This window comes from Oncorhynchus mykiss, chromosome 18, assembly GCF_013265735.2.
Source record: "Oncorhynchus mykiss isolate Arlee chromosome 18, USDA_OmykA_1.1, whole genome shotgun sequence".
NCBI lineage: Eukaryota > Metazoa > Chordata > Actinopteri > Salmoniformes > Salmonidae > Oncorhynchus > Oncorhynchus mykiss.
In genome coordinates, this window is record NC_048582.1 from 52,645,243 (window position 1) to 52,672,721 (window position 27,479).

At 45.8% G+C, this 27,479-nt stretch overlaps 1 protein-coding gene across 3 annotated transcripts; it reads right to left on the minus strand.

The window, feature by feature from the left end:
* Positions 1 to 4,628: 4,628 nt before the first annotated feature.
* On the minus strand, positions 4,629 to 27,479 carry arpp21 (cAMP-regulated phosphoprotein, 21). 3 transcript variants are annotated; one of them, XM_036953160.1, is made up of 20 exons: positions 27,181 to 27,456; positions 20,650 to 20,777; positions 15,534 to 15,680; positions 15,368 to 15,412; positions 15,137 to 15,220; positions 14,856 to 15,028; positions 14,705 to 14,764; positions 14,446 to 14,583; positions 14,159 to 14,255; positions 13,899 to 13,997; positions 13,782 to 13,804; positions 13,614 to 13,667; positions 13,282 to 13,478; positions 8,266 to 8,358; positions 8,061 to 8,194; positions 7,804 to 7,857; positions 7,521 to 7,688; positions 6,487 to 6,574; positions 6,078 to 6,211; positions 4,629 to 5,146 (listed from the first exon to the last, which is right to left on the minus strand). In XM_036953160.1, the coding sequence occupies exons 2-20, from the start codon at positions 20,656 to 20,658 to the stop codon at positions 4,967 to 4,969; spliced, it is 1,977 nt and encodes a 658-aa protein (XP_036809055.1). In that variant the 5' UTR covers positions 20,659 to 20,777; positions 27,181 to 27,456; the 3' UTR covers positions 4,629 to 4,966. The 3 variants fall into 3 exon arrangements, with proteins under 3 accessions (XP_036809055.1, XP_036809057.1, XP_036809056.1); XM_036953162.1 differs by lacking the exon at positions 20,650 to 20,777 and having other exon boundaries at positions 27,181 to 27,479; XM_036953161.1 differs by lacking the exons at positions 20,650 to 20,777; positions 27,181 to 27,456 and adding an exon at positions 19,905 to 20,262.

Here is a 27,479-nt window from a genome sequence, read left to right on the forward strand (position 1 = left end):
CTCAGTGGTGACACCTGAGCCTACGGTAGCACATACAGTGCATTCGGAAAGTATTCAGACCCCTTTCCACATTTTGTTACGCTACAGCCTTATTCTAAAATAATTATTCTACACACAATACCCCATAATGACAAACCAAAAACATGTTTAGAAATTTTATTATAAATAAAAACTGAAATAGCACATTTACATAAGTATTCAGACCCTTTACTCAGTACTTCGTTGAAACACCTTTGGCAGCGATTACACCCTTAATTCTTCTTGGGTATGACGCTACAAGCTTGGCACACCTGTATTTGGGGGGTTTCTCCCCATTCTTCTCTGCAGATCATTTCAAGCTGTGGAGCAGGTTTTCATCAAGGATCTCACTGTACTTTGCTCCGTTCATCTTTCCCTCGATCCTGACTAATCTCCCAATCCCTGCCACAGATGGTGCCAGGTTTCCTCCAGACGTGACTCTTGGCATTCGGGCCAAAGAGTTCAATTTTGGTTTCATCGGACCAGAGAATCTTGTTTCTCAAGGTCTGAGTCCTTTAGGCAAATGGGCTGTTAGGTGGCTTTTCCTGAGGAGTGGTTTCTGTCTGGCCATTCTATCATAAAGGCCTGATTGGTAGAGTGCTGCAGAGATGGCTGTCCTTCTGGAAGGTTCTCCCATATCCACAGAGGAGCTCTGACAGAGCTCCAATCGGGTTCTTAGTCACCTCCCTGACCAAGGCCCTTCTCCCCCGAATGCTCAGTTTGGCCAGGTGGCCAGCTCTTGGAACAGTCTTGGTGGTTCCAAATTTCTTCCATTTAAGAATGATGGAGGCCACTGTGTTCTTGGAGACCTTCAATGCTGCAGAAATGTTTTGGTACCCTTCCCCAGATCTGTGCCTCGGCACAATCCTGTCTCGGAGCTCTATGGACAATTCCTTCGACCTCATGGATTGGTTTTTACTTTGACATGCACTGTGAACTGTGGGACCTTATATAGATGTGTGTGCATTTCCAAATCATGTCCAATCAAATTAATTTACCACAGGTGGACACCAAGTTGTAGAAACATCTCAAGGATGATCAATGGAAACGGGATGCACCTGAGCTGAGTTTTGAGTCTCATAGCAAAGGGTCTGAATATTTATGTAATAAGGTATTATAAATAAATAAAAAATGCAAACTTAAAAAAAAAAAAAAATGTTTTCACTTGTCATTTTGGGGTATTGTGTGTAGTAGATTGATGAGGACATTTTTTCATTTAAATCATTTTAGAATAAGGACGTAACAATGTTTTTTTTTTTTTTTTTAAATCAAGGGGTCTGAATACTTTTCGAATGCATTGTACCAACCAAAGCAGGATGGTCCGCGCGTGTTCCAAAGATGTGAATTTTGAATTCTGTTGACCACTCAGTTAGTTTGTCCAATGGAGAGGTAAAGGGTGTATGTGTGTCTTTGAGCCACCTGTATACACACACACTCACTTGCTCCCTGACCTGATCCTAGTCTGTGTGTTTAGGACAGGTGTTCATTTTGTATCTGAGAGCAGCCAAGACCAGAGCCAAGATGGCTGTGTTTTGTCCTTTGACACACAGGAGAGGTGTTCTGCATGCTCCTTTTTAATTAGCCCTTTAAACATTAGTTGTGATTTATATATTAACGTTATAAGCTAACTTATACCAATTCATATTTACTTTTAACCCTGAATATTTAAATACCTGTGAACTTTTCCTTTGTAGTTAGTTTTTTTTGTTTTTTGTGTGTGTGTGTGTGTGTGTGTGTGTGTGTGTGTGTGTGTGTGTGTGTGTGTGTGTGTGTGTGTGTGTGTGTGTGTGTGTGTGTGTGTGTGTGTGTGTGTGTGTGTGTGTGTGTGGAGAGACAGATTAATTTTGGGCCCAAGTGAACACATCCCTATAAACACACATGTGGACTCCTCCCTCTGCTCTGGTTGGTCTGTACTAGAGACCTGCTAGAATTGGAGAACCCCAGCTTGCTCTGAGAGAGGGGAAGCCCGGGGTTTGAACCCAGTTTGTCTGCGTGCCACGAGACTGTGTTGGTCCTCTGAGCTGAAGTGTAGGCATTAGCTTGGGGAGGTACCCCAAGTCTTCTAGTCTCAGATAAGGTTATTGGCGATGGGAGGGTGGTTCATCTCAGAGAGAGGGAAAATATAACCTGAATGGTCCACCAGCTCAACCTTGTTCTAGAGGACTAGACCATGACTCCGGTTCTAAAGGGGGAGAACCCTTTGGGGCAGTGTGTGTGTGAGAGTGTGTGTGTGTGTATAGGGGGTGGGTGTGGTGCATTACTATGGTGACATGTTTAGAGCGTTAGACTTACTTGAGTGACGCTATGATGATGAGTGACATTACTAAAAGTAGAATCTACTGTGATAGGTCAGGAGTAAAGACAGATCTATCTAGGTTGAGTATTTCGATAGATCTGTCTCACCTCCAGGCCTATCTAGGGCTTGTATTCTGTGTTTTAATGCTTTTTGTCTCTATACCAATAGACTCACTGACTCATCTCACTATGGCTGCCTTTTTATTAAAGATCATGGAAACTGAAAAATACATTCCTCTCCTGTGAGTGAGTGACTGAGTGTGTGTGAGTGTGTGTGTGTGTGTGAGTGAGTGTGTGAGTGAGTGTGTGTGTGTGAGTGAGTGTGTGTGAGTGAACGTGTGTGTGTGTGTGTGTGTGAGTGTGTGTGTGTGAGTGAGTGTGTGTGAGTGAGTGAGTGTGAGTGTGAGTGAACATGTGTGAGAGTTATCCAAATTGTTAACTGCTGAAACTAGTGACAATGAAGATGATAACCCCTTTGGTCGGTCACGTATACTAAGTTTTGCTTTGCTTACTTCAATACTGGGGTGTGTATTATGTCATTTTATGGAATTAGATGGCAGTGTTTGTGTTCCTGGGTCACTTCCTGGGCTATACTCACCAATGCCGACTGGCCACCTGTAGGGTGCCATGAAGCCAAATTGCCAAGCAGACAGCTTACATCCCTTTGCATTTTGAAAGACGGGGGGAGGGGAGTTGTGAGGTGTCTCCCCCACACTGACAGAAGCCAGGCAGAACGTGTGTGTTTTATAAATTTGTGTTTGTCTCATCATTGGCCATGTTGCATCAGTAAAGGTTTGTGTGTGTGTGAGAGAGTTAGTGATGGAGACCATGAGAGTGAGTGAGGGAGAAAGACAGATACTGAGCAGAAAGGGTGAACTAAAAAAATTGCCACACGAAATGTCTTAATAGAGTGGTTTTGTCTTTTTTTAAACCTCACATCACTCTTTTCCTTTCTGCAAAAGGGACAGCAGTGGTTATTATGGTAGTGGGTGTCCTCATCTACTACAGATCCTACTGTCCCACAACCACTAACTCCTCGATGGACCCTTAAGAGTGAAGACAAGACTTTGGAGACAGGACCATAACAAAAGGTGTAAATATACTGAAATATATATAAATGCAACATGCATCAATTTCACTGAGTTAGTTCATAAGGAAATCTGTCAATTGAAATCAATTCATTAGGCCCTAATCTGGATTTCACGACTGGAAATACAAATATGCATCTGTTGGTCACAGATGCCTTAAAAGGTAGGGGTGTATATCAGAAAACCAGTCCATATCTGGTGAGACCACCATTTGCCTCATGCAGCGTGACACATCTCCTTCTCATAGAGTTGATCAGGCTGTGGCCTGTGGAATGTTGTCCCACTCCTCTTCAACAGCTGTGTGAAGTTCCTTGATATTGGCGGGAACTGGAAGACACTGTCGATCCTGAGCATCCCAAACATGCTCAATGGGTGACATGTCTGGTGAGTATGCAGGCCATGGAAGAACTGGGACATTTTCAGCTTCCAGGAATTGTGTAGAAATCCTTGCAACATGGGGCTGTGCATTATCATGCTAAAAAAATAAGGTGATGGCTGCAGATGAATTGCACAAAAATGGGCCTTCGGATCTCAAATTGGCATCAATAAGATGCAATTGTGTTTGTTGTCCGTAGCTTATGCCTGCCCATACCATAACCCCACCACCACCATGGGGCACTCTGTACACAATGTTGACATCGGCAAACCGCTCACCAACACAATGTCATAAATGTGGTCTGCAGTTGTGATGCCGGTTGAACGTACTGCCAAATTCTCTAAAATGGCATTGGAGGTGGCTTATGGTAGAAAAATTAGCATTCAATTTCTGCAGTCATGTCAATTGCATGCTCCCTCAACTTGAGACATCGGTGGCATTGTGTTGTGTGACAACTGCACATTTTACAGTGGCCTTTTATTGTCCCCAGCACAAGGTACACCTGTGCAATGATAATGCTGTTTAATCAGCTTCTTGATATGCCACCCGTCAGATCGATTAATTATCTTGGCAAAGGAGAAAAGCTCACTAACAGGGATGTAAATAAATGTGCACAAAATTTGAGAGATAAATGGAAAATATCTGGGATCTTTTACATGTTGCGTTTTATATTTTTCATAAGTGTAAGACTTGTTATAGATTGCTCTCTGTGAATTACATTCTGGATCTATCAACAACAGAAAAAACATCCGTTCAACAATTTAATAATTGTGATACAATCAATGCTAACAAATGTCAGCAGTGTGTAGATTAGAAAGTCAGATCAAATCCTCAATGTGAAAGAGACCACAGCCGTTAGAAAGGTGCCCTGTCAAAGCAGCCACATCAGTTTATTCTGCTCAAACACTACAATACATATATATAATCATTTCATATCCATACAAAACTCAACTGGAGTATATAAATGATGCTTTTAAATCAGTACAGTACCTCTGATACAGCTTTGGCACAATACATTGCCTGTGGTATACTGTGTGTGTGACAGCTTGAACACTGGTTGCATCTCAATCAACACAGTCCGGTGGGGTTGTGCAAGTAGAGGTGGGGGGGAAGGGAGGTCAAGTGTGTGTATGTGTGGGGGTTATGTAAGTTTAGTTTGGGTGGGGGCGTGTGTATGTGTGGGGTCGTGTTAGTATTTTCCCGCCCACCCCTGGCTGCTGATGTTGCTACAGCTGGAGGCATGGCAGCCGGTGTGTAGAGGGGGAGGGGGTATGGGACCAGGGGGACAGGTTGGAGATACCATGCAGCAGTAACCCCCCTCACCCCGCGACATGAGACCAGTCTGGGGATACGATACCCCCACACCACCCTGAGGGAGAGATTCAATTTAGGCATAGATTTGATTAGTAGCCTGACAACACTGCAACTTTAATTCAACACTGAGGAATTACTGTGGTCAGTTTATTAGGTACACCCATCTAGTACCAGGCCGGACCCCCCTTTGCCTCCAGAACAACCGGAACTCTTCAGGGCATGGAAATGTTGCTAATTTGGTCTAATATAAGCCATTTAGCAGACGCTTATCCAAAGGGACTTAGTCATCCTGCAGACATTTGACCTTCCACACCATTACACCCCCATCACCAGCCTGTACCGTTGACACCAGGCAGGATGGGCCATGGACTCATGCTGCTTACGCCAAAGCCTGACTCTTCCATTGGTATGACGCAACAGAAACCGGGATTCGTCGAACCAGGCAATGTTTTTCCACTCCTCAATTGTCCAGTTGGTGATTGCGTGACCACTTGAGCCAGCTCTTCTTGTTTTTAGCTGATAGGAGTAGTACCAGGTGTGGTCGTCTGCTGCAATAGCCAATCCGTGACAAGGTCCGACAAGTGCGTTCCGAGGTGCCGTTTTACATACCACTGTTGTACTCTCACCAAGGAGCTGTTTTCGCCCACAGGACTGCCGCTGACTGGATGTTTTTGTTTGTGGCACCATTCTCTGTAAACCCTAGATACTGTCAAACGTGAAAAGCGCAGGAGTCCGTTTCTGAGATACTGAAACCGGAGCGTCTGGCACCGACTATCATACCATGCTCAAAATCACTTGGGCCACTCGTTCTGCCAATTCTAACGTTCAATCAAACAGTTACTGAATGCTTCGATGCCTGTCTGCCTGCTTTATACAGCAAGCCACAGCTACGTGACTCACTGTAGGAGCTCACCATTTCTGTGAACAGGGTGGTGTACCTAATACAATGGCCACTGAGTATATGACACTGTGGTTGTCATAGTTACCTGTGTTACACCACATGGGTGGGAGGAGCCAGGTGGATAAGAACCCAGCAATCTTTGGGCTTGGTTCTGAGGCAGCTGCAAACTCATCATCCCCTGGTAGGTCTGCTGCTGATTGGCTACGACAGGAGAGTAACCTACAAATACACACAGAGACAGATATACAGATAAATGCCCAGCAGATTATTCATAAAACATCAATCAATTGCTTGTTTGTTTAAAGCTAATTCAAAGCTGTATCATTTGCTGTAATATCTGACAAATGGAGGACTAGCAGCTAATCAGGATCTCTCTGTAGAGTAGAAGCAGCAGGAAAAGAGACCGGTTCACTGTGAGACCTCAGACTACATCTCTTACAGTGTAACGGCCCCCCTCCCTACTGCCGCACGCACGCACACACACACGTACGTACCTGTAGGCTGTATGGCCTGGGTAGGTGTGGCAGGTCTTTGGGGTGCTGAGGTAGGATACTGAGTAGTAGAGTAGTAATACACAGGCACCTACAGTACAGAGTTCAACATCATGTCAACACATGGGACTATTCTATTATTCTGTTCTATCATTCTACGATTCTATGCTAACACATGGGACTATTCTATTATTCTGTTCTGTCATTCTACGATTCTATGCTAACACATGGGACTATTCTATTATTCTGTTCTATCATTCTACGATTCTATGCTAACACATGGGACTATTCTATTATTCTGTTCTGTCATTCTACGATTCTATGCTAACACATGGGACTATTCTATTATTCTGTTCTGTCATTCTACGATTCTATGCTAACACATGGGACTATTCTATTATTCTGTTCTGTCATTCTACGATTCTATGCTAACACATGGGACTATTCTATTATTCTGTTCTGTCATTCTACGATTCTATGCTAACACATGGGACTATTCTATTATTCTGTTCTATCATTCTACGATTCTATGCTAACACATGGGACTATTCTATTATTCTGTTCTGTCATTCTACGATTCTATGCTAACACATGGGACTATTCTATTATTCTGTTCTGTCATTCTACGATTCTATGCTAACACATGGGACTATTCTATTATTCTGTTCTGTCATTCTACGATTCTATGCTAACACATGGGACTATTCTATTATTCTGTTCTGTCATTCTACGATTCTATGCTAACACATGGGACTATTCTATTATTCTGTTCTGTCATTCTACGATTCTATGCTAACACATGGGACTATTCTATTATTCTGTTCTGTCATTCTACGATTCTATGCTAACACATGGGACTATTCTATCATTCTACGATTCTATGCTAACACATGGGACTATTCTATCATTCTACGATTCTATGCTAACACATGGGACTATTCTATCATTCTACGATTCTATGCTAACACATGGGACTATTCTATCATTCTACGATTCTATGCTACCCTTCTATTATGATTGTGTTGTGTTATTCCTACCTGAGTTGGAGGGGGTTGGCAGTAGCTGGGGGGGTTGTGAGGAGGGGGAGGGGCGGTATAGACATAACTCTGTGTGGGAGAGGCCAAGGGAGGGTATAGAGACGGAGCTTCCCCCAATGGCTGACAGCTCACAGTAATGTGACCAAACTGAGACGACAGGTCCTCGCTCTGAGGACCACAGAGAGCATGTTAACAAAGACACGCAGACAGACATAATACATTTTTACTGTTCATGCATACACTGTTATATCCACAAAAACACATGCATGAAAAAACTTAGTACCGTAGAGTATTGCAACTGCTGGGGAGGATAAGAGACGGACGAATATTGAACCACCTGAGAGAAAGCATTGTTATTGCCAGTCTTCTATTACAAAAACAGGCTCTGTTTATTGCTATTATCGACACGGCTGGAACACAATTTGGCCAATCGGGTTGCATGGACAGGACTGTTTATACATTTAGTATAACTAATGAATAGGTAGATTATTGTATTTGTATTCAAATTCTATTTGGTTACTGTGCAATCAGTGTTTTTACCTGAGGGACTGTGTGGCCAGCCATTGGCTGCTGCGGCAGAGGGGCCTGCTGCTGAGGCTGGCTTCTTGTTGGCTGCTGGGGGTCGGGGGGGTTGTAGATGGCAGGACTTCCGTCTGGGTTCAAGAAGGGCTGGCCTGGGGTTAGAGGTCAAGGTTAAACTCACAATTCCCTTTTCACATATACATGTATGTGTATGTGTGTGTACCTGTATGTGGGTTCAGTAATATACTTCCTGGTGGAATCCCGTTCTCCATGGGCACCGTGAGGTAGTTGGAGCCTGTGGTGGGGGCATGGTCATCTGGGAGAGAGAGATACAGAGAGACAGATGACAGATGAGGAGGTAAAGGGAGAGAGGAGGAGAGAAGGAGGGAAAGGGAGATAAGGAGGAGAGAAGGTGGGAAAGGGAGAGAGGAGGAGAGAAGGTGGGAAAGGGAGAGAGGAGGAGAGAAGGTGGGAAAGGGAGAGAGGAGGAGAGAAGGTGGGAAAGGGAGAGAGGAGCAGAGAAGGTGGGAAAGGGAGAGAGGAGCAGAGAAGGTGGGAAAGGGAGAGAGGAGCAGAGAAGGTGGGAAAGGGAGAGAGGAGGAGAGAAGGTGGGAAAGGGAGAGGGGAGGAGAGAAGTTGGGAAAGGGAGAGAAGGTGGGAAAGGGAGAGAGGAGGAGAGAAGGTGGGAAAGGGAGAGAAGTTGGGAAAGAGAGAGAGGGTGGGAAAGGAAGAGAGGAGGAGAGAAGGTGGGAAAGGGAGAGAGGGTGGGAAAGGGAGAGAGGAGTGGAGAAGTTGGGAAAGGGAGAGAAGTTGGGAAAGGGAGAGTGGAGGAGAGAAGGTGGGAAAGGGAGAGAAGGTGGGAAAGGTAGAGAAGGTGGGAAAGGGAGAGAAGGTGGGAAAGGGAGAGAAGGTGGGAAAGGGAGAGAGGAGGAGAGAAGGTGGGAAAGGGAGAGAGGAGGAGAGAAGGTGGGAAAGGGAGAGAAGGTGGGAAAGGGAGAGAGGAGGAGAGAAGGTGGGAAAGGGAGAGAGGAGGAGAGAAGGTGGGAAAGGGAGAAAGGAGGAGAGAAGGTGGGAAAGGGAGAGAGGAGGCGAGAAGGTGGGAAAGGGAGAGAGGAGGCGAGAAGGTGGGAAAGGGAGAGAGGAGGCGAGAAGGTGGGAAAGGGAGAGAGGAGGAGAGAAGGTGGGAAAGGGAGAGAGGAGGAGAGAAGGTGGGAAAGGGAGAGAGGAGCAGAGAAGGTGGGAAAGGGAGAGAGGAGGAGAGAAGGTGGGAAAGGGAGAGAGGAGCAGAGAAGGTGGGAAAGGGAGAGAGGAGCAGAGAAGGTGGGAAAGGGAGAGAGGAGCAGAGAAGGTGGGAAAGGGAGAGAGGAGCAGAGAAGGTGGGAAAGGGAGAGAGGAGGAGAGAAGGTGGGAAAGGGAGAGGGGAGGAGAGAAGTTGGGAAAGGGAGAGAAGGTGGGAAAGGGAGAGAGGAGGAGAGAAGGTGGGAAAGGGAGAGAAGTTGGGAAAGGGAGAGAGGGTGGGAAAGGGAGAGAGGAGGAGAGAAGGTGGGAAAGGGAGAGAGGGTGGGAAAGGGAGAGAGGAGTGGAGAAGTTGGGAAAGGGAGAGAAGTTGGGAAAGGGAGAGAGGAGGAGAGAAGGTGGGAAAGGGAGAGAAGGTGGGAAAGGTAGAGAAGGTGGGAAAGGGAGAGAAGGTGGGAAAGGGAGAGAGGAGCAGAGAAGGTGGGAAAGGGAGAGAAGAGGAGAGAAGGTGGGAAAGGGAGAGAAGGTGGGAAAGGGAGAGAAGGTGGTAAAGGGAGAGAAGGTGGGAAAGGGAGAGAGGAGGAGAGAAGGTGGGAAAGGGAGAGAAGGTGGGAAAGGGAGAGAGGAGGAGAGAAGGTGGGAAAGGGAGAGAGGAGGAGAGAAGGTGGGAAAGGGAGAGAGGAGGAGAGAAGGTGGGAAAGGGAGAGAGGAGCAGAGAAGGTGGGAAAGGGAGAGAGGAGCAGAGAAGGTGGGAAAGGGAGAGAGGAGCAGAGAAGGTGGGAAAGGGAGAGAGGAGCAGAGAAGGTGGGAAAGGGAGAGAGGAGCAGAGAAGGTGGGAAAGGGAGAGAGGAGCAGAGAAGGTGGGAAAGGGAGAGAGGAGCAGAGAAGGTGGGAAAGGGAGAGAGGAGGAGAGAAGGTGGGAAAGGGAGAGAGGAGGAGAGAAGGTGGGAAAGGGAGAGAAGGTGGGAAAGGGAGAGAGGAGGAGAGAAGGTGGGAAAGGGAGAGAGGAGGAGAGAAGGTGGGAAAGGGAGAGAGGAGCAGAGAAGGTGGGAAAGGGAGAGAGGAGCAGAGAAGGTGGGAAAGGGAGAGAGGAGGAGAGAAGGTGGGAAAGGGAGAGAGGAGCAGAGAAGGTAGGAAAGGGAGAGAGGAGCAGAGAAGGTGGGAAAGGGAGAGAGGAGCAGAGAAGGTGGGAAAGGGAGAGAGGAGCAGAGAAGGTGGGAAAGGGAGAGAGGAGCAGAGAAGGTGGGAAAGGGAGAGAGGAGGAGAGAAGGTGGGAAAGGGAGAGAGGAGGAGAGAAGGTGGTAAAGGGAGAGAAGGTGGGAAAGGGAGAGAGGAGGAGAGAAGGTGGGAAAGGGAGAGAGGAGGAGAGAAGGTGGGAAAGGGAGAGAGGAGGAGAGAAGGTGGGAAAGGGAGAGAGGAGGAGAGAAGGTGGGAAAGGGAGAGAGGAGGAGAGAAGGTGGGAAAGGGAGAGAAGTTGGGAAAGGGAGAGAGGGTGGGAAAGGGAGAGAGGAGGAGAGAAGGTGGGAAAGGGAGAGAGGGTGGGAAAGGGAGAGAGGAGTGGAGAAGTTGGGAAAGGGAGAGAAGTTGGGAAAGGGAGAGAGGAGGAGAGAAGGTGGGAAAGGGAGAGAAGGTGGGAAAGGTAGAGAAGGTGGGAAAGGGAGAGAAGGTGGGAAAGGGAGAGAGGAGCAGAGAAGGTGGGAAAGGGAGAGAAGAGGAGAGAAGGTGGGAAAGGGAGAGAAGGTGGGAAAGGGAGAGAAGGTGGTAAAGGGAGAGAAGGTGGGAAAGGGAGAGAGGAGGAGAGAAGGTGGGAAAGGGAGAGAAGGTGGGAAAGGGAGAGAGGAGGAGAGAAGGTGGGAAAGGGAGAGAGGAGGAGAGAAGGTGGGAAAGGGAGAGAGGAGGAGAGAAGGTGGGAAAGGGAGAGAGGAGCAGAGAAGGTGGGAAAGGGAGAGAGGAGCAGAGAAGGTGGGAAAGGGAGAGAGGAGCAGAGAAGGTGGGAAAGGGAGAGAGGAGCAGAGAAGGTGGGAAAGGGAGAGAGGAGCAGAGAAGGTGGGAAAGGGAGAGAGGAGCAGAGAAGGTGGGAAAGGGAGAGAGGAGCAGAGAAGGTGGGAAAGGGAGAGAGGAGGAGAGAAGGTGGGAAAGGGAGAGAGGAGGAGAGAAGGTGGGAAAGGGAGAGAAGGTGGGAAAGGGAGAGAGGAGGAGAGAAGGTGGGAAAGGGAGAGAGGAGGAGAGAAGGTGGGAAAGGGAGAGAGGAGGAGAGAAGGTGGGAAAGGGAGAGAGGAGCAGAGAAGGTGGGAAAGGGAGAGAGGAGCAGAGAAGGTGGGAAAGGGAGAGAGGAGGAGAGAAGGTGGGAAAGGGAGAGAGGAGCAGAGAAGGTAGGAAAGGGAGAGAGGAGCAGAGAAGGTGGGAAAGGGAGAGAGGAGCAGAGAAGGTGGGAAAGGGAGAGAGGAGCAGAGAAGGTGGGAAAGGGAGAGAGGAGCAGAGAAGGTGGGAAAGGGAGAGAGGAGGAGAGAAGGTGGGAAAGGGAGAGAGGAGGAGAGAAGGTGGTAAAGGGAGAGAAGGTGGGAAAGGGAGAGAGGAGGAGAGAAGGTGGGAAAGGGAGAGAAGGTGGGAAAGGGAGAGAGGAGGAGAGAAGGTGGGAAAGGGAGAGAGGAGGAGAGAAGGTGGGAAAGGGAGAGAGGAGGAGAGAAGGTGGGAAAGGGAGAGAAGTTGGGAAAGGGAGAGAGGGTGGGAAAGGGAGAGAGGAGGAGAGAAGGTGGGAAAGGGAGAGAGGGTGGGAAAGGGAGAGAGGAGTGGAGAAGTTGGGAAAGGGAGAGAAGTTGGGAAAGGGAGAGAGGAGGAGAGAAGGTGGGAAAGGGAGAGAAGGTGGGAAAGGTAGAGAAGGTGGGAAAGGGAGAGAAGGTGGGAAAGGGAGAGAGGAGCAGAGAAGGTGGGAAAGGGAGAGAAGAGGAGAGAAGGTGGGAAAGGGAGAGAAGGTGGGAAAGGGAGAGAAGGTGGTAAAGGGAGAGAAGGTGGGAAAGGGAGAGAGGAGGAGAGAAGGTGGGAAAGGGAGAGAAGGTGGGAAAGGGAGAGAGGAGGAGAGAAGGTGGGAAAGGGAGAGAGGAGGAGAGAAGGTGGGAAAGGGAGAGAGGAGGAGAGAAGGTGGGAAAGGGAGAGAGGAGCAGAGAAGGTGGGAAAGGGAGAGAGGAGCAGAGAAGGTGGGAAAGGGAGAGAGGAGCAGAGAAGGTGGGAAAGGGAGAGAGGAGCAGAGAAGGTGGGAAAGGGAGAGAGGAGCAGAGAAGGTGGGAAAGGGAGAGAGGAGCAGAGAAGGTGGGAAAGGGAGAGAGGAGCAGAGAAGGTGGGAAAGGGAGAGAGGAGGAGAGAAGGTGGGAAAGGGAGAGAAGGTGGGAAAGGGAGAGAGGAGGAGAGAAGGTGGGAAAGGGAGAGAGGAGGAGAGAAGGTGGGAAAGGGAGAGAGGAGGAGAGAAGGTGGGAAAGGGAGAGAGGAGCAGAGAAGGTGGGAAAGGGAGAGAGGAGCAGAGAAGGTGGGAAAGGGAGAGAGGAGGAGAGAAGGTGGGAAAGGGAGAGAGGAGCAGAGAAGGTAGGAAAGGGAGAGAGGAGCAGAGAAGGTGGGAAAGGGAGAGAGGAGCAGAGAAGGTGGGAAAGGGAGAGAGGAGCAGAGAAGGTGGGAAAGGGAGAGAGGAGCAGAGAAGGTGGGAAAGGGAGAGAGGAGGAGAGAAGGTGGGAAAGGGAGAGAGGAGGAGAGAAGGTGGTAAAGGGAGAGAAGGTGGGAAAGGGAGAGAGGAGGAGAGAAGGTGGGAAAGGGAGAGAAGGTGGGAAAGGGAGAGAGGAGGAGAGAAGGTGGGAAAGGGAGAGAGGAGGAGAGAAGGTGGGAAAGGGAGAGAGGAGGAGAGAAGGTGGGAAAGGGAGAGAGGAGGAGAGAAGGTGGGAAAGGGAGAGAAGGGAGACATTAAAGTACATGGAAAAGGATCAGGATCATAGTTCCATTAAATTAGATTATTTTCTACCTCGTGCGTCCCAGCTGTGATTGGCTGGTCGGGCCTTGGGGGCGGGCCTCTGATAGGCAGAGTCTGAGTCTGTGCTGCTCCAGGGTCGGGGGTCGTTGCTATAGCGACCTGAGTCAGTGCTGCTCCAGTTACTATAGCGACTATAGTCAGTCTCCGTGCTGCTCTGTCGGCTTGAGCCCGAGTTACCCCTGGTACCCCTGAAGGACACACAGACCAGCAACTGATTTAGACTAGTAAACTGGTCATTAAAGGCCCGGTAGTGTGTTCAGCTAAACGCTACTAGCACGGTCAAGATTCAGTACCACTCAGCCACCAGTCGAGAGCACACTCACCTAAAGAGCTGCCTTCTCTGAGTCGCAGCATGGGGGCTACCATCCTCTATAGACCTGCAATAACGACACACAATAATCATCACAATGTTATTACAACCGTCCATTGGGGAACATAAAAAAAAAACGTCAACTCAACTTTATTTACGTCTAACATAAAAACAATATTACCTGGTCTCCTGGGGACAGGCAGGCTGTGGAAGACAGAAGAAAGAATAAGATGTGTGTGTGTGTGTGTGTGTGTGTGTGTGTGTGTGTGTGTGTGTGTGTGTGAGGTTGTGGTTGTACCTCCTGGTTGAATATCCTTTCTCTAGCTCTCTGGTACTCCTCCTCTCTCTCTTCCATTGATTTGCTCCGCCTCTCCTCGCGTAGTGGGTGGAGCCTCGCCTGGTGGGGGCAGGATAAGAACACAACCTCTCAAAATCTGGAACTCTGACAAGGACCTCTAAAAGCTGTCCAAATATGCAAGCTTATATAGTGCTTACATGCTACTAAGAAAGAAAGAAAGAAAGACAGAAAGAAAGACAGACAGACAGACAGCTAGCTACCTGGTTGTCTTCTGCGTTGTCTCTCTTCAGTATGGTTCTCCACTGAGTCTCCTCTCCTCTCTCCTCCTGGACATAGTCCATAAACCTCTGCTCTGGTCTACACACATACAGAAATAGAGAATAATACAACAACAATAATATGTCCTTCAGACACATTTATGTCCAAAGACTTATAGTAGTGAGGACACACGTTATTGTATGGGTGTCCCCAGCGGGAATCAAACCCAACCCACGATCCTGTTGTTGCAAGCGTACTGATATACCACAGAGAGGAGAGAGTTACGTACATGCGTGTGTTACTGGTGCTATTGATGATGACAGATTTGCCAGTCTGGTCCACATTGTGTTCCATGCCAAAGTAGGCTGCTACCCGGTGGACCAACATACGATGGTAGGAAGACATGTGAGGGAATTTCTTATAAGGACTGAGAGAGGGAGAGAGAAGAAGATGGGAGGGGATGACAGTCCTGCTTAGACAACACATTGAAGTAAATACAGTAAATCATATTTGCATTAAAAATTATGGCCACACATACACACACATACCCGTTGTCTGTGATGAAGTCGATCATGTCCTGCTCCAGTTTCAACAGCATCATCCTGTCCCTGAAAGATGACAACACCATGACATCATATTATTACCATGACATCATTGCTAGCTAAGCAGTTACACACACACACACACAGTTTTTTGTACCTGGGATTGCTGTTCAGGGTGGTGATGATAAACTGGTGCAGGTCAATCCCAGTAGAGTCTGTGTATTCCTGACTGGTGTCTGAGATAATTAGCGTGGGCACATTTGGCTCTTTGCTCTGCTCTTCCTCATCGTTGTCATGGCAACCTGGCAGCATGGTGACTTCAACAGAGCTCTAAAACATCAAACATCACATGATGTGTGTGTGTTGTGCATGTTTTGTGTCTGTGTTATGCGAGTGTGTGTGTTGTGCGTGCATGTTTTATGTGTGTGTGTGTGTTACCTGGCTGTCTTGGGTGGTGTCAGGAGGGGATGGTGGGAATGACTCCTCACACACAGCCATGCTCCTCACCAACCTGCCTTTGGCCTGAAACAAGCAACAACATTAACCAATGAAATAGCCTCAGAAGTGCAAACCCTGCCCCCCCGGGGCTAAATCAAGGCTGACACAGTGTACATACACAACAGTGATATATATGGTTCTACGTAGGTGTGTGACAGAAACAGAGTCTACCTTGGTTCTCTTCCTGGCTGGTTGCCCCTGGTTACTGACGGGTTTCTGTGGGACAAAATGTGACAAATCATCACACAGTGACATCACATGGCATTCCTCAGGGACCACCAGTCATGTCACCTATCTGATCTATAATAACAACACCTAATTCAGTCACAAGTCTTACCTGCTGCTCCACCTTTCTGTTGTCATGGTGACACTCATCCTCTGTGGCAAGGGGGGGTGAGGATGGCAGAGCGGAGGGGCATAACTCGTTACATGACCTCAGCCCTGAGGATTCTGGGACGATCGCTTCAGACATCCTCTCTGAAAACTACAAAACACACACGTCAGTTACTGATATAAACACACACACACCTACTTAATGTCACTTGCAGATCCCATAGAACGGCTTTTACATATGCTGCCTCTCTCTGACCTCCTTCCCCCTGTACAACACACTCCATGGCTGCCTAGTTGGGTCTAAGGGTGTGTGCATGAGCGTGTGTGTACATAGTAAATGTGTGTGCGCAGTGAGTGTATGCGTAACGTGTGTATTCTTAGGCTTTTCTTAGTAACAGCAGCTGTGGGAGGCATCATCCGATCTGCCGGCAGCAATATTCCCAGAATTCCGAGCTGAGCTCCTGATCCCACTGGTGGGAAAAACCACATTCCGGCCAGCGCTCCAACCCCTTGGACAGGAACACTTATTCCTGTAACACCACAGTGTCATAGGGAACACTTATTCCTGTAACACCACAGGGTCATAGGGGACACTTATTCCTGTAACACCACAGGGTCATAGGGGACACTTATTCCTGTAACACCAGTGTCATAGGGGTAATTTATATATGGAACACCACCCTATTAGAGTTATGATTACTAATGTTGCGTCTAAAGCAGTTTGTTTAATAGATAGTTTGGGCAGACGTGGTCTACGTTTCAAATGGCACCTATTTCCTTATGTAGTGTCTGGTCCAAAGTAGTGCACTGCATAGGGAATAGAGGTGCCATTTGGGACACAGCCATGGCTACAAAGAAAGTGTATTACATAGATCCAGAAAGAGGGGTAAAGAGATTTAGGGACACGGACAGAGAGAGATGGGAGAGAGAAAGGATACAGAAAAAGATGGGGAGAAGCAGTGATGAAAAGAGAGAGAGATCAGAGAGAAAGCTCAGAAAGAGGGATAGAAAAGAGGGTAGGGAAAGTGTAGAATCAGCAGGAAGAGGAGAGTGGAGCATATGGCTGCTGGGTTGAACTGATCACCGTGGTAACAGAGCTTTATGGGAGGCTTTAAGGAGGGGAGAGAGGAGAGTTTTAGCTGAACACTGGAGAAACTGTGACACGCTTGTTGGAGTGTGACAGATGGAGGCGGGACACAGGGACCTGTGTCTGTGTGTGTTTAGGCCTGTGCATCATCATTCATCTGCTGATCCAACTGCCCCTGTGCCCGAGGAGAGAAAAGTTTAGTTACCAGTTCTTCACCTGCAGAAAGTGGTTTTGCACACCATATCGAGTAGCCTACTAAACTACACTGAACAAAAATAGAAAAGCAACAATTACATTTTTTTTACTGACTTACATTTCATATAAGAAAATCAGTCAATTGAAATAAATGAGGCCCAAATCTATGGGTTTCACATGAGTGGGCAGGGGCACAGCTATGGGTGGGCCTGGGAGGGCATAGACCCACCCACTTTGGAGCCAGGCCCACCTAATGGGGAGCCTTGCCCAGCCAATCTGAGTTTTTTCCCCCACAAAAGGGCTTTATTACAGACAGAAATATTCCTCAGTTTCATCAGGGTGACGGGTCTCAGACGAAGCCGGATGTGGAGGTCCTGGGCTGGCGTGGTTACACGTGGTTGGCGGTTGTGAGGCTGGTTGGACATACTGCCAAATTCTCTAAAATTATGTTGGAGGCAGTTTATGGTAGAGAAATGAACATTCAATTCTCTGGCAACAGCTCTGGTGGACATTCCTGCAATCAGCATGCCAATTGCACGCTCCCGCAAAACTTGAGACAATTGTGGCATTGTTGTGTGGCAAAACTGAACATTTTAGAGTGGCCTTTTATTGTCCCCAGCACAAGGTGGACCTGTGTAATGATCATGCCGTTTAATCAGCTTCTTCATATGCCACACCTGTAAGGGGGATGGGTTATCGTGGCAAATGATAAATGCTCACTAACAGGGACGTAAACAAATTTATGCACAACATTTGAGAGAAATAAGCTTTTTGTTTGTATATAACATTTTGGGGATCTTTTATTTCAGCTCATGAAACATGGGACCAACACTACATGTTGCGTTAATATTTTTGTTCAGTGTAGTTCTGGGGGGAAAAAGTAAAAAAAATCTGTATAACGTTGTGTCCGACTTTGTACGGCCAACCCGAGTCTGGAACCTTACAACAACAACAACACTTGGTACCTGCAGTGGGCTAACCACTGGTCAACCAGAGTCATGGTTGACTGGGGGCCACACACCAGTACAGTGCACTCAAAGTATTCAGGCCCCTTGACTTTTTCCACATTTTTATTACATTACAGCCTTATTCTAAAATAGTTTTTTTTTCTTCATTAGTGTACACACAATATTTCATAATGACAAAGCACAAACAGGTTTTAAGAATTATTTGAAAATGTAAAAAAATAAACAGAAATATCACATTTACATAAGTATTCAGACCCTTTACTCAGTACTTTGTTGATACACCTTTGGCAGCAATTATAACCTTGAGTCTTCTTGGATATGACACTACAAGCCTGGCACACCTGTGTTTGGGGAGTTTCTCCCATTCTTCTCTGAAGATCCTCTTAAGCTCTGTCAGGTTGGATGGGTAGCGTCACTGCACAGCTATTTTCAGGTCTCTCCAGAGATGTTCGATCGGGTTCAAGTCCGGGCTCTGGCTGGGCCACTCAAGGACATTGAGACTTATCCCGAAGCCACTCCTGCGTTGTCTTGGCAGTGTAATTAGGGTTGTTGTCCTGTTGGAAGGTGAACCGTCATCCCAGTCTGAGGTCCTGAGTGCTCTGGAGCAGGTTTTCATCAAGGATCTCTCTGTACTTTGCTCCGTTTATCTTTCCCTCAATCCTGACTAGTCTCCCAGTCCCTGCAGCTGAAAAACATCCCCACATGCTGTCACCACCATGCTTCACCGTAGGGATGGTGTCAGGTTTCCTCCAGACGTGATGCTTGGCATTCAGGCCATAGAGTTCAATCTTGGTTTCATCAGACCTTCATAGAGCCAGCTCTAGGAAGAATCTTGGTAGTTTCAAACTTCTCCCATTTAAGAATGATGGAGGCCACTGTGTTCTTGGAGACCTTCAATGCTGCAGAAATGTTTTGGTACCCTTCCCCAGATCTGTGCCTTGACACAATACCGTCTCGGCGCTCTACAGACAATTCCTTCGACCTCATTGCTTGGTTTTTGCTCCGATTGTGGGAACTTATATAGACAGGTGTGTGCCTTTCCAAATAATGTTCAATCAATTTAATTTACCACAGGTGGACTCCAATCAAGTTGTAGAAACATCTGAAGGATGATAAATGGAAACAGGATGCAGCTGAACTCAATTTCTAGTGTCACAGCAACGGGTCTGAACTCTTAAGTAAATAAGGTATTTGTTTTTTATTTGTAATACATTTGCAAACATTTCAAAAAACTTGTTTTGGCTTTGTCATTATGAGTGTTTATTATTATTATTATTATTGAGTGTAGATTGATGAGGGAAAACATGTATTGAATCCATTTTTAGATTAAGGCTGTAACGTAACAAAATGTGGAAAAAGTCAAGGGGTCTGAATACTTTATGAATGCACTGTATGTGTATGTGTGTATCATATTTCTCTGTAGAATCCACTTGACCCACTGAGACAGAGCTGATATAACCATAGTGGCCAGTCAAGCTACTATTCAGGGTGTGTGTGTGTGGCATTCCTGTGCCCTGGCTGAGCTAAGACACATGATATTTTTACCCCTATAGACCTCCTGCTCACAACCTTCATTGGGCTGTCAACTAAACCTCTCTCTCCTTACCCCCCACCCCCTCTCTAACTCTCTCCCTATCTATCTCTACTTCCCCCTCTCACTCTCTTTTTCTTTCTTTTTTTCTCTCTCTGGGAGGACAGGAGCACACACCGTCACCGCCAGTTCACCACGTATTTCAGTTGCTGTTTGACCTCATTTTTCCTCTGGTAAACCGAGAAGGTAGCCTGCGTACAGGGCCCATTTAGCAAAACTTGTCCAAATAAATGAATTGTCAAGGACAAAACCAGTATCTGGTGTTCGTGGACATTTAGCACACATTTAGTAACAATATCTGACCATGTGGACTTGTCTGTCAGCCCTCAGTATGAAAATAGGTAAAGCCATTTGGCCGGGGGATGACTAACCCATGGATATAGGTTTATCTATAAAAACTGCAACAACCCGAAGGAGAAGACACTGCACAACTCGATAGCACAGCGACAAACAACAATAACATCATCATCATCATCATCAACCACAACATCAACAGCCACTTCAGTAAACAGTGGGAGTGTGTGTTTATTTTACCTCGCGGGAGATGATTCGTAAACCAGGAGCTCCTCGAGCGCCGTGTCCGTGTCAAATCTCCCCTCAGACGCTCGGGTCGGCTCTTTTTAGAGGTGTATTTTTGAGTGAGTCACGGTTGGTTTCCACTACGCGCCTTTCGCTTTTCTATCTGTCAGACACCAGCACAGTGCACGAGCTGCCTCTCTCTCCACCCACACGCTGTATCTCCAACACACACACCAGCTCTGCTGCGTGACACTGAAAGGCACGCGCACAAAATTCTCTCTCTCTCTCCCTTTCCCATCTATCCATCCATCTATCTCTCGCACACACAGTAGCCTAGTTGTCACCTGCTAGTCTAGGTTTAGGCGGTATGGTTGGCACGGCGTGCAGAGATGGAGACTGGGTGTCGGCCTCATCTCCCCATGGCACACTGTCAGAAATAGACCCACCTATTATATAAAGTCTATTAGAAAGAGGACAGCTGTGTGTGTGTGTGAGAGAGACACTCAGCTGGTACATCAGCTATAGCTCTCTAGTGCGTCTGTACTGTGAGGTGTTTACTGTAAGTGTAAAATTGCTGGAGCTTTTGGGGAAGAGAGCAGAGCAGCCTAAAACAATTTAATGTATGCTACATATTAATGTACTCTACTTAACTTGGTTTGTAAGGACATCCTTTGAATACTCTGTGTGTGTGTGAATGCATGCGTGTGTGCATGCGTGTGTGTGTGCATGCATGTGCGTGCGTGCACCTGCTATAACACACCTGTCTCATTGTGGCTTAGTGGTGGGTAACGAACGTTTGCATAGAACAGCTAGAGGTTTTCTTACTCCCTTTTAATCTCTCATTTCCTTCTCTGCTTCACTCCCCCACTCTCCCTCTTGGCTATTTATCTAGACAGAGGGAAAGAAAGAGAGAGAGAAAGGTATAATTATTGTTAACTGTCCTGGACTAATTTGCAGAAAGAAGCTGTAAAAAAGTCCTTCTCAAGTGTGTGAAAACAGCACTTTAGAAGCTAGAGAGACAGCGAAGGGGGTGGGGGGTGAGGAAGAGAGAGAGCTCTAAAGCTTACACATTTTAGGCCAACAGGTCTCAACACTCTCAGATGTGGGTATCATGAAGATGATGGTGGTGATATGATGATGATACGACAAACACGATGATGGCCATTTATATTTGTTCCTAATGAATTGAGATTTTTCGCCGACATAGCAACAGTCTCTATGGATACTCAGCAGTTAGATACCAGAGCAGATCAAACTATTTAGTCTTCTGAACTCTCTTATTATGGGCTGCGGTTCCCAGAGCCTGACCTGTGTGTGTGTGTGTGTAAGCGTGCACGCATACGTGTGCGTGTTTAACCAGAAGTCCCCACAAGAATAGTAATCAAACAAAAATTTGACCAACTGGGGACATTTTGTTTATCCCGAAAGAAATACGAGCTATGTAGATATTCCATTAAAAAAATCAGCCGTTTCCAGCTACAATAGTCATTTACAACATTAACAATGTCTACACTGTATTTCTGATCAATTTGATGTTATTTTAATGGGCAAAAAAAAAGTTTTTCTTTCAAAAACAAGGACATTTCTAAGTGGTAGTGTGTGTGTGTGTGTGTATAAATATGTATTAACCCAAAAAATATATGGGGGATTGGAAAGCTACAATCTATCTGCAGTATTAAAGCTCATCTAACCCCTGAAAAAAATAACATTTGTATTTTATCCCCATACAGTGCAATACCACTTCTAGGGGGTTTAGGAATTAGCTTCAGGAATTAGGGTTTGTTTTGGGAATTTATCTTTACTTAACAAGGCAAGTCAGTTCTTATTTACAATGACAATGACCAGGCCAAACCCAGATGATACTGGGCCAATTGAGCGCCGCCATACGAGACTCCCAATCATGGCCGGTTGTGATACAGCCTGGATTTGAACCAGGGTATCTGAAGTTACGCCTCTAGCACTGAGACACAGTGACTTAGACCGCTGCGCCACTGGGGAGGTTAAGTTTTTGGGTTAAGGTTTGTTTTTTGGGTTACGGTTAGGTTAGGGAAAATAGGATTTTGAATAGGACTGAATTGTGCGTCCCACAAGGTTAGTTACACAAGAAGTGTGTGTGTGTGTGTGTGTAGGCCTGACTATGAGTAACAGGTCATCACAGACACACGCAGATTAATTAACATAGAGTAGGCAGTTTATCTTTCTCTCTGTTTCCCTATTTCTCTATCACTGTTTCTGTATCTTTCTCTCTTCATCTCTGTCTCTCTACCTTCCTCTATACTGTATCTATCTCTTCAATCTGTAGGAGGAAACAAGTTAAAAGAGAAAGGAGAAAATAATATTGTGTGTGTGTTAGTGTGTGAACGTGCATGTGTGTGAGAGTGAGGGAGAGAGAGAAAGAGAGAGAGAAAGATGGAGCTGACTATAGTGTAGCTAACCTAAGTTAGAATAAGATCCTGCATGTAATTTAGGCTACTGTATGAGCCTTTTCTAGGTTTATGTTTATGCTACTAAAGATGGGTCAGTCAGCTGTGTGTGTCAGTGTTTCTGCTACTAAAGATGGGTCAGTCAGCTGTGTGTGTTAGTGTTTCTGATACTAAAGACGGGTCAGTCAGCTGTGTGTCAGTGTTTCTGCTTCTAAAGACAGGTCAGTCAGTTGTGTGTCAGTGTTTCTGATACTAAAGATGAGTCACACAGCTGTGTGTCAGTGTTTCTGATACTAAAGACAGGTCAGTCAGCTGTGTGTCAGTGTTTCTGATACTAAAGACAGGTCAGTCAGCTGTGTGTCAGTGTTTCTGATACTAAAGACGGGTCACACAGCTGTGTGTCAGTGTTTCTGATACTAAAGACGGGTCACACAGCTGTGTGTCAGTGTTTCTGATACTAAAGACGGGTCACACAGCTGTGTGTCAGTGTTTCTGATACTAAAGACGGGTCAGTCAGCTGTGTGTCAGTGTTTCTGCTTCTAAAGACAGGTCAGTCAGTTGTGTGTCAGTGTTTCTGATACTAAAGACGGGTCAGTCAGCTGTGTGTCAATGTTTCTAAAACTAAAGACGGGTCAGTCAGCTGTGTGTCAGTGTTTCTGATACTATAGATGGGTCAGTCAGCTGTGTGTCAATGTTTCTAATACTAAAGACGGGTCAGTCAGTTGTGTGTCAGTGTTTCTGATACTAAAGACGGGTCACACAGCTGTGTGTCAATGTTTCTAATACTAAAGACGGGTCAGTCAGCTGTGTGTCAGTGTTTCTGATACTAAAGACGGGTCAGTCAGTTGTGTGTGTCAGTGTGTCTGTTACTAAAGATGGGTCAGTCAGCGTTTCTGCTACTAAAGATGGGTCACACAGCTGTGTGTGTCAGTGTTTCTGATACTAAAGACGGTTCAGTCAGCTGTGTGTGTCAGTGTGTCTGCTACTAAAGATGGGTCAGTCAGCTGTGTGTGTCAGTGTGTCTGCTACTAAAGATGGGTCAGTCAGCTGTGTGTGTCAGTGTGTCTGCTACTAAAGATGGGTCAGTCAGCTGTGTATGTCAGTGTTCCTACTACTAAAGATGGGTCAGTCAGCTGTGTGTGTCAGTGTGTCTGCTACTAAAGATGGGTCAGTCAGCTGTGTGTGTCAGTGTGTCTGCTACTAAAGATGGGTCAGTCAGTGTTTATGCCACTAAAACGGGTCAGTCAGCTGTATGTGTTAAGTGTTTTTGCTACTAAAGACAGGTCAGATAGCTGTGTGTGTCCGTTTTTCTGCTACTAAAGATGGGTCAGGCAGCTTTATTTCAGTGTTTCTGCTACTAAAGACAGGTCAGGCAGCTTTATTTCAGTGTTTCTGCTACTAAAGACAGGTCAGGCAGCTGTATTTCAGTGTTTCTGCTACTAAAGACGGGTCACACAGCTGTGTGTGTCAGTGTTTCTGCTACTAAAGACGGGTCAGTTAGCTGTGTTTGTTAGTGTTTCTGCTACTAAAGACGGGTCAGTCAGCTGTGTGTGTTAGTGTTTCTGCTACTAAAGACGGGTCAGTCAGCTGTGTGTCAGTGAGAGGGACAGTTAAGCCCTCAGATATGATAAGTGAGTTTCAGGCACGGCAGAATCCACAGAGACTGACACTGGAGAACAGACAGCAGAGTGTGTGTGTGCATTGGGGAGACAGTACGTCAACAGTGCCACCTGCTCCAGAGGGACGAAGGCCAGAGGAACACACGCACGTACACTGTTGGTTTTACTATCCAAGTGGGCACCAAAAAATGTATTCCCATTCAAAATCCTATTTTCCCTAACCCTTAACTCACCCTAACACCAAACCCCTAAAATGAAACCTAACCCCTAACTGTAACCCTAACCCAGGGGTTATTCAACTTTTTCAGCCTGGGACCCAAATGAGAAATTCTGTATTTTCCTGGGACCCAAGCTTATGAAAACATGCAACTATACGTAAATATCGGTACTTTTCATATTGCCCTTATGCCTAAAACAAATGCAAAATAGACAAATAGTAAATAACAATGAAATATAATAATATTAATACAGTTGAAGTCAGAAGTTTACATACACCTTAGTCAAACAATTCCTGACATTTAATCCTAGTAAAAATTCCCTGTCATAGGTCAGTTAAGATCACCACTTTATTTTAAGAATGTGAAATGTCAGAAAAATAGTAGAGAGAATTATTTATTTCAGCTTTTATTTCTTTCATCACATTCCCAGTGGGTCAGATTAGTATTTATACACTCAATTAGTATTTGGTAGCATTGCCTTTAAACTGTTTTACTTGGGTCAAACTTTTCGGGTAGCCTTCCACAAACTTCCCACAATAAGTTGGGTGAATTTTGGCCCATTCCTCCTGACAGAGTTGGTGTAACTGAGTCAGGTTTGTAGGCCTCCTTGCTCACACATGCTTTTTCAGTCCTGCCCACAAATGTTCTATATGATTGAGGTCAGGGCTTTGTGATGGCCACTCCAATAACTTGACTCTGTTGTCCTTAAGACATTTTGCCACAACTTTGGAAGTATGCTTGGGGTCATTGTCCATTTGGAAGACCCATTTGCGACCAAGCTTTAACATCCTGACTGATGTCTTGAGACGTTGCTTCAATATATCCACATAATTTTCCTTCCTCAGGATGCCATCTATTTTGTGAAGTGCACCAGTCCCTCCTGCAGCAATGCACCCCCACAACATGATGCTGCCACCCCCGTGCTTCGCGGTTGGGATGGTGTTCTTCAGCTTGCAAGCATCCCCCTTTTTTCTCCAAACATAACGATGATCATTATGGCCAAACAGTTCTATTTTTCTTTCATCAGACCAGAGGACAATATTCCAAAAAGTACAATCTTTGTCCCCATGTGTAGTTGCAAACCGTAGTCGGTCTTTTTTTATGGTGGTTTTGGAGCAGTGGCTTCTTCCTTGCTGAGCGGCCTTTCAGGTTATGTCGATATAGGACTTGTTTTACTGTGGTTATAGATACTTTGGTACCTGTTTCCTACAGCATCTTCACAAGGTCCTTTGCTGCTGTTCTGGGATTGATTTGTACTTTTCACACCAAAGTATGTTCATCTCTATGAGACAGAACATGTCTCCTTCCTGAGCGGTATGACGGCTGCGTGGTCCCATGGTATTTATACTTGCGTACTATTGTTTGTACAGATGAACGTGGTATCTTCAGGCGTTTGGAAATTGCTCCCAAGGATGAACCAGACTTGTGGAGGTCTACAATGTTTTTTATGAGTTCTTGGCTGATTTCTTTTGATTTTCCCATTATGTCAAGCAAAGAGGCACTTAGCTGGAAGGTAGGCCTTGAAATACATCCACAGATACACCTCCAATTGACTCAAATTTTGTCATTTAGCCTATCAGAAGCTTCTAAAGCCAATTTTTCAAGCTGTTTAAAGGCACAGTCAACTTAGTGTATGTAAACTTCTGACCCACTGGAATTGTGATACAGTGAATTATAAATGAAATAATATGTCTGTAAACAATTGTTGGAAAAATTACTTGTGTCATTCACAAAGTAGATGTCCTAACCGACTTGCCAAACCTATAGTTTGTTAACAAGAAATTTGTGGAGTGGTTGAAAAATGAGTTTTTATGACTCCAACCGAAGTGTATGTAAACTTCCGACTTCAACTGTAGCTATTCATGTTTATGTTTCCCCATTAAAAGCACTTACAGTGCATTCAGAAAGTATTCATACCCCTTGACCTCAGGAGCAGGTTTTCATCAAGGATCTCTCTGTACTTTGCTCTGTTCATCTTTGCCTCGATCCTGACTAGTCTCCCAGTCCCTGCCCCTGAAAAACATCCCCACAGCAAGAACAAATTTGTTCCTAACTGACTTGCCTAGTTAAAAAAAGGTTCAATAAAAATATATATTGGTTCATGGGAAATGGTCTGAATAGTTTCCTAATGCACTGTACTCATCTGTCTAGGTTGGAACTGCTGCTGTTAGAATATAAGAAATCATTTTAATTCTGAACTGGAATAAGCTGATTGATCACGTCACACATATGTAGACCAGAAAACACAGACACAGGGTCAGTTTTTGATAGTGCAACCCTAAGTAACAGTACAGAAGAAACATGATCAGGCCTACTGTACATCTTACTGTAGAAATTATTGTTGAAAAAAAATTAGGTTGGAACTGCTGTTAAAATACAATAAATAATTAGCATTCTGAATTGGAATACACTGACTGATCACATCACACAGATGTAGAGCAGAAAACACACACGGTCCTAATGAGAGGTGTGTGGCTGGTTGAAGCTTTCAACAAGCATTTCTATTCTGGGCTCAGTTTTTAACAGTGCAACCCTGAGGTCATGCTCGGCATGGAATCTGTTTCTGTACTTGTTTTTTAAGTACACCAGAGTTGAGAACCCTGACTCACTGCCAAACTGGATCAGAACATCTACTGCTTTCTCAGTCAGGTAGGAGACTGCTTCCTGCTGTAGATGAGCAACCCAGAACTGTGTGTGAGTTTGCCTCAAAAAGCATCTTGCTTCAATCAGTTTACTCCAGTTCAGAATAACAATTATTACTTGTATTTTAACAGCAACAGTTGTTTATACCAATCCTTTCTACAGTAAGATGTACAATAGGCCTGATCATTTTATCTTCATATGTACTGTAACTTAGGGTTGCACTATTAGTATAGCAAGCTAGCTTGCTTACTTAGGCTAATATTAGCAATCTACGTTAATAGCTGTGTACAAGGGAATTATTTGAAAGAGAAATTCACAACTACTACTTTGATAGTATTCCATTGTTTCTGTTTATAAAACAACAACAATGCCTTGCAAGTTGACTTACTTTTCCACTGTCGAGGCACTGTTACCTGAAGCATTCAGTCCTGCTCTGAAAGAACTCCCTGGGTTTTACTGTCATGCTGTGGATGTTTGGTCAGGACCTGTCGTTTTTAATTTGTTTGTTTTGAGAGACTCATTACTAAGCACTTCCCCGCACAAAACACATTGTGGGTGCACCTCGTTATATCTCAAAGTTTGTACCAAGAGAGAGAAACTCATCGCTGTATTTGCGTTTCATGACGATTGAGCTGTCAGAACTTGTGGCTAGCTTGACTCCATTTGGTGACATCGGCGAGTGAGATA

Coding starts and splice junctions, on each gene's coding strand:
- arpp21 (XM_036953160.1), bottom strand. Junction 7,858..8,060: donor CTGGCCACACAGTCCCTCAG/GTAAAAACACTG, acceptor GCTTTCTCTCAG/GTGGTTCAATATTCGTCCGT. Junction 6,212..6,486: donor CCAGGCCATACAGCCTACAG/GTACGTACGTGT, acceptor GTGTATTTGTAG/GTTACTCTCCTGTCGTAGCC.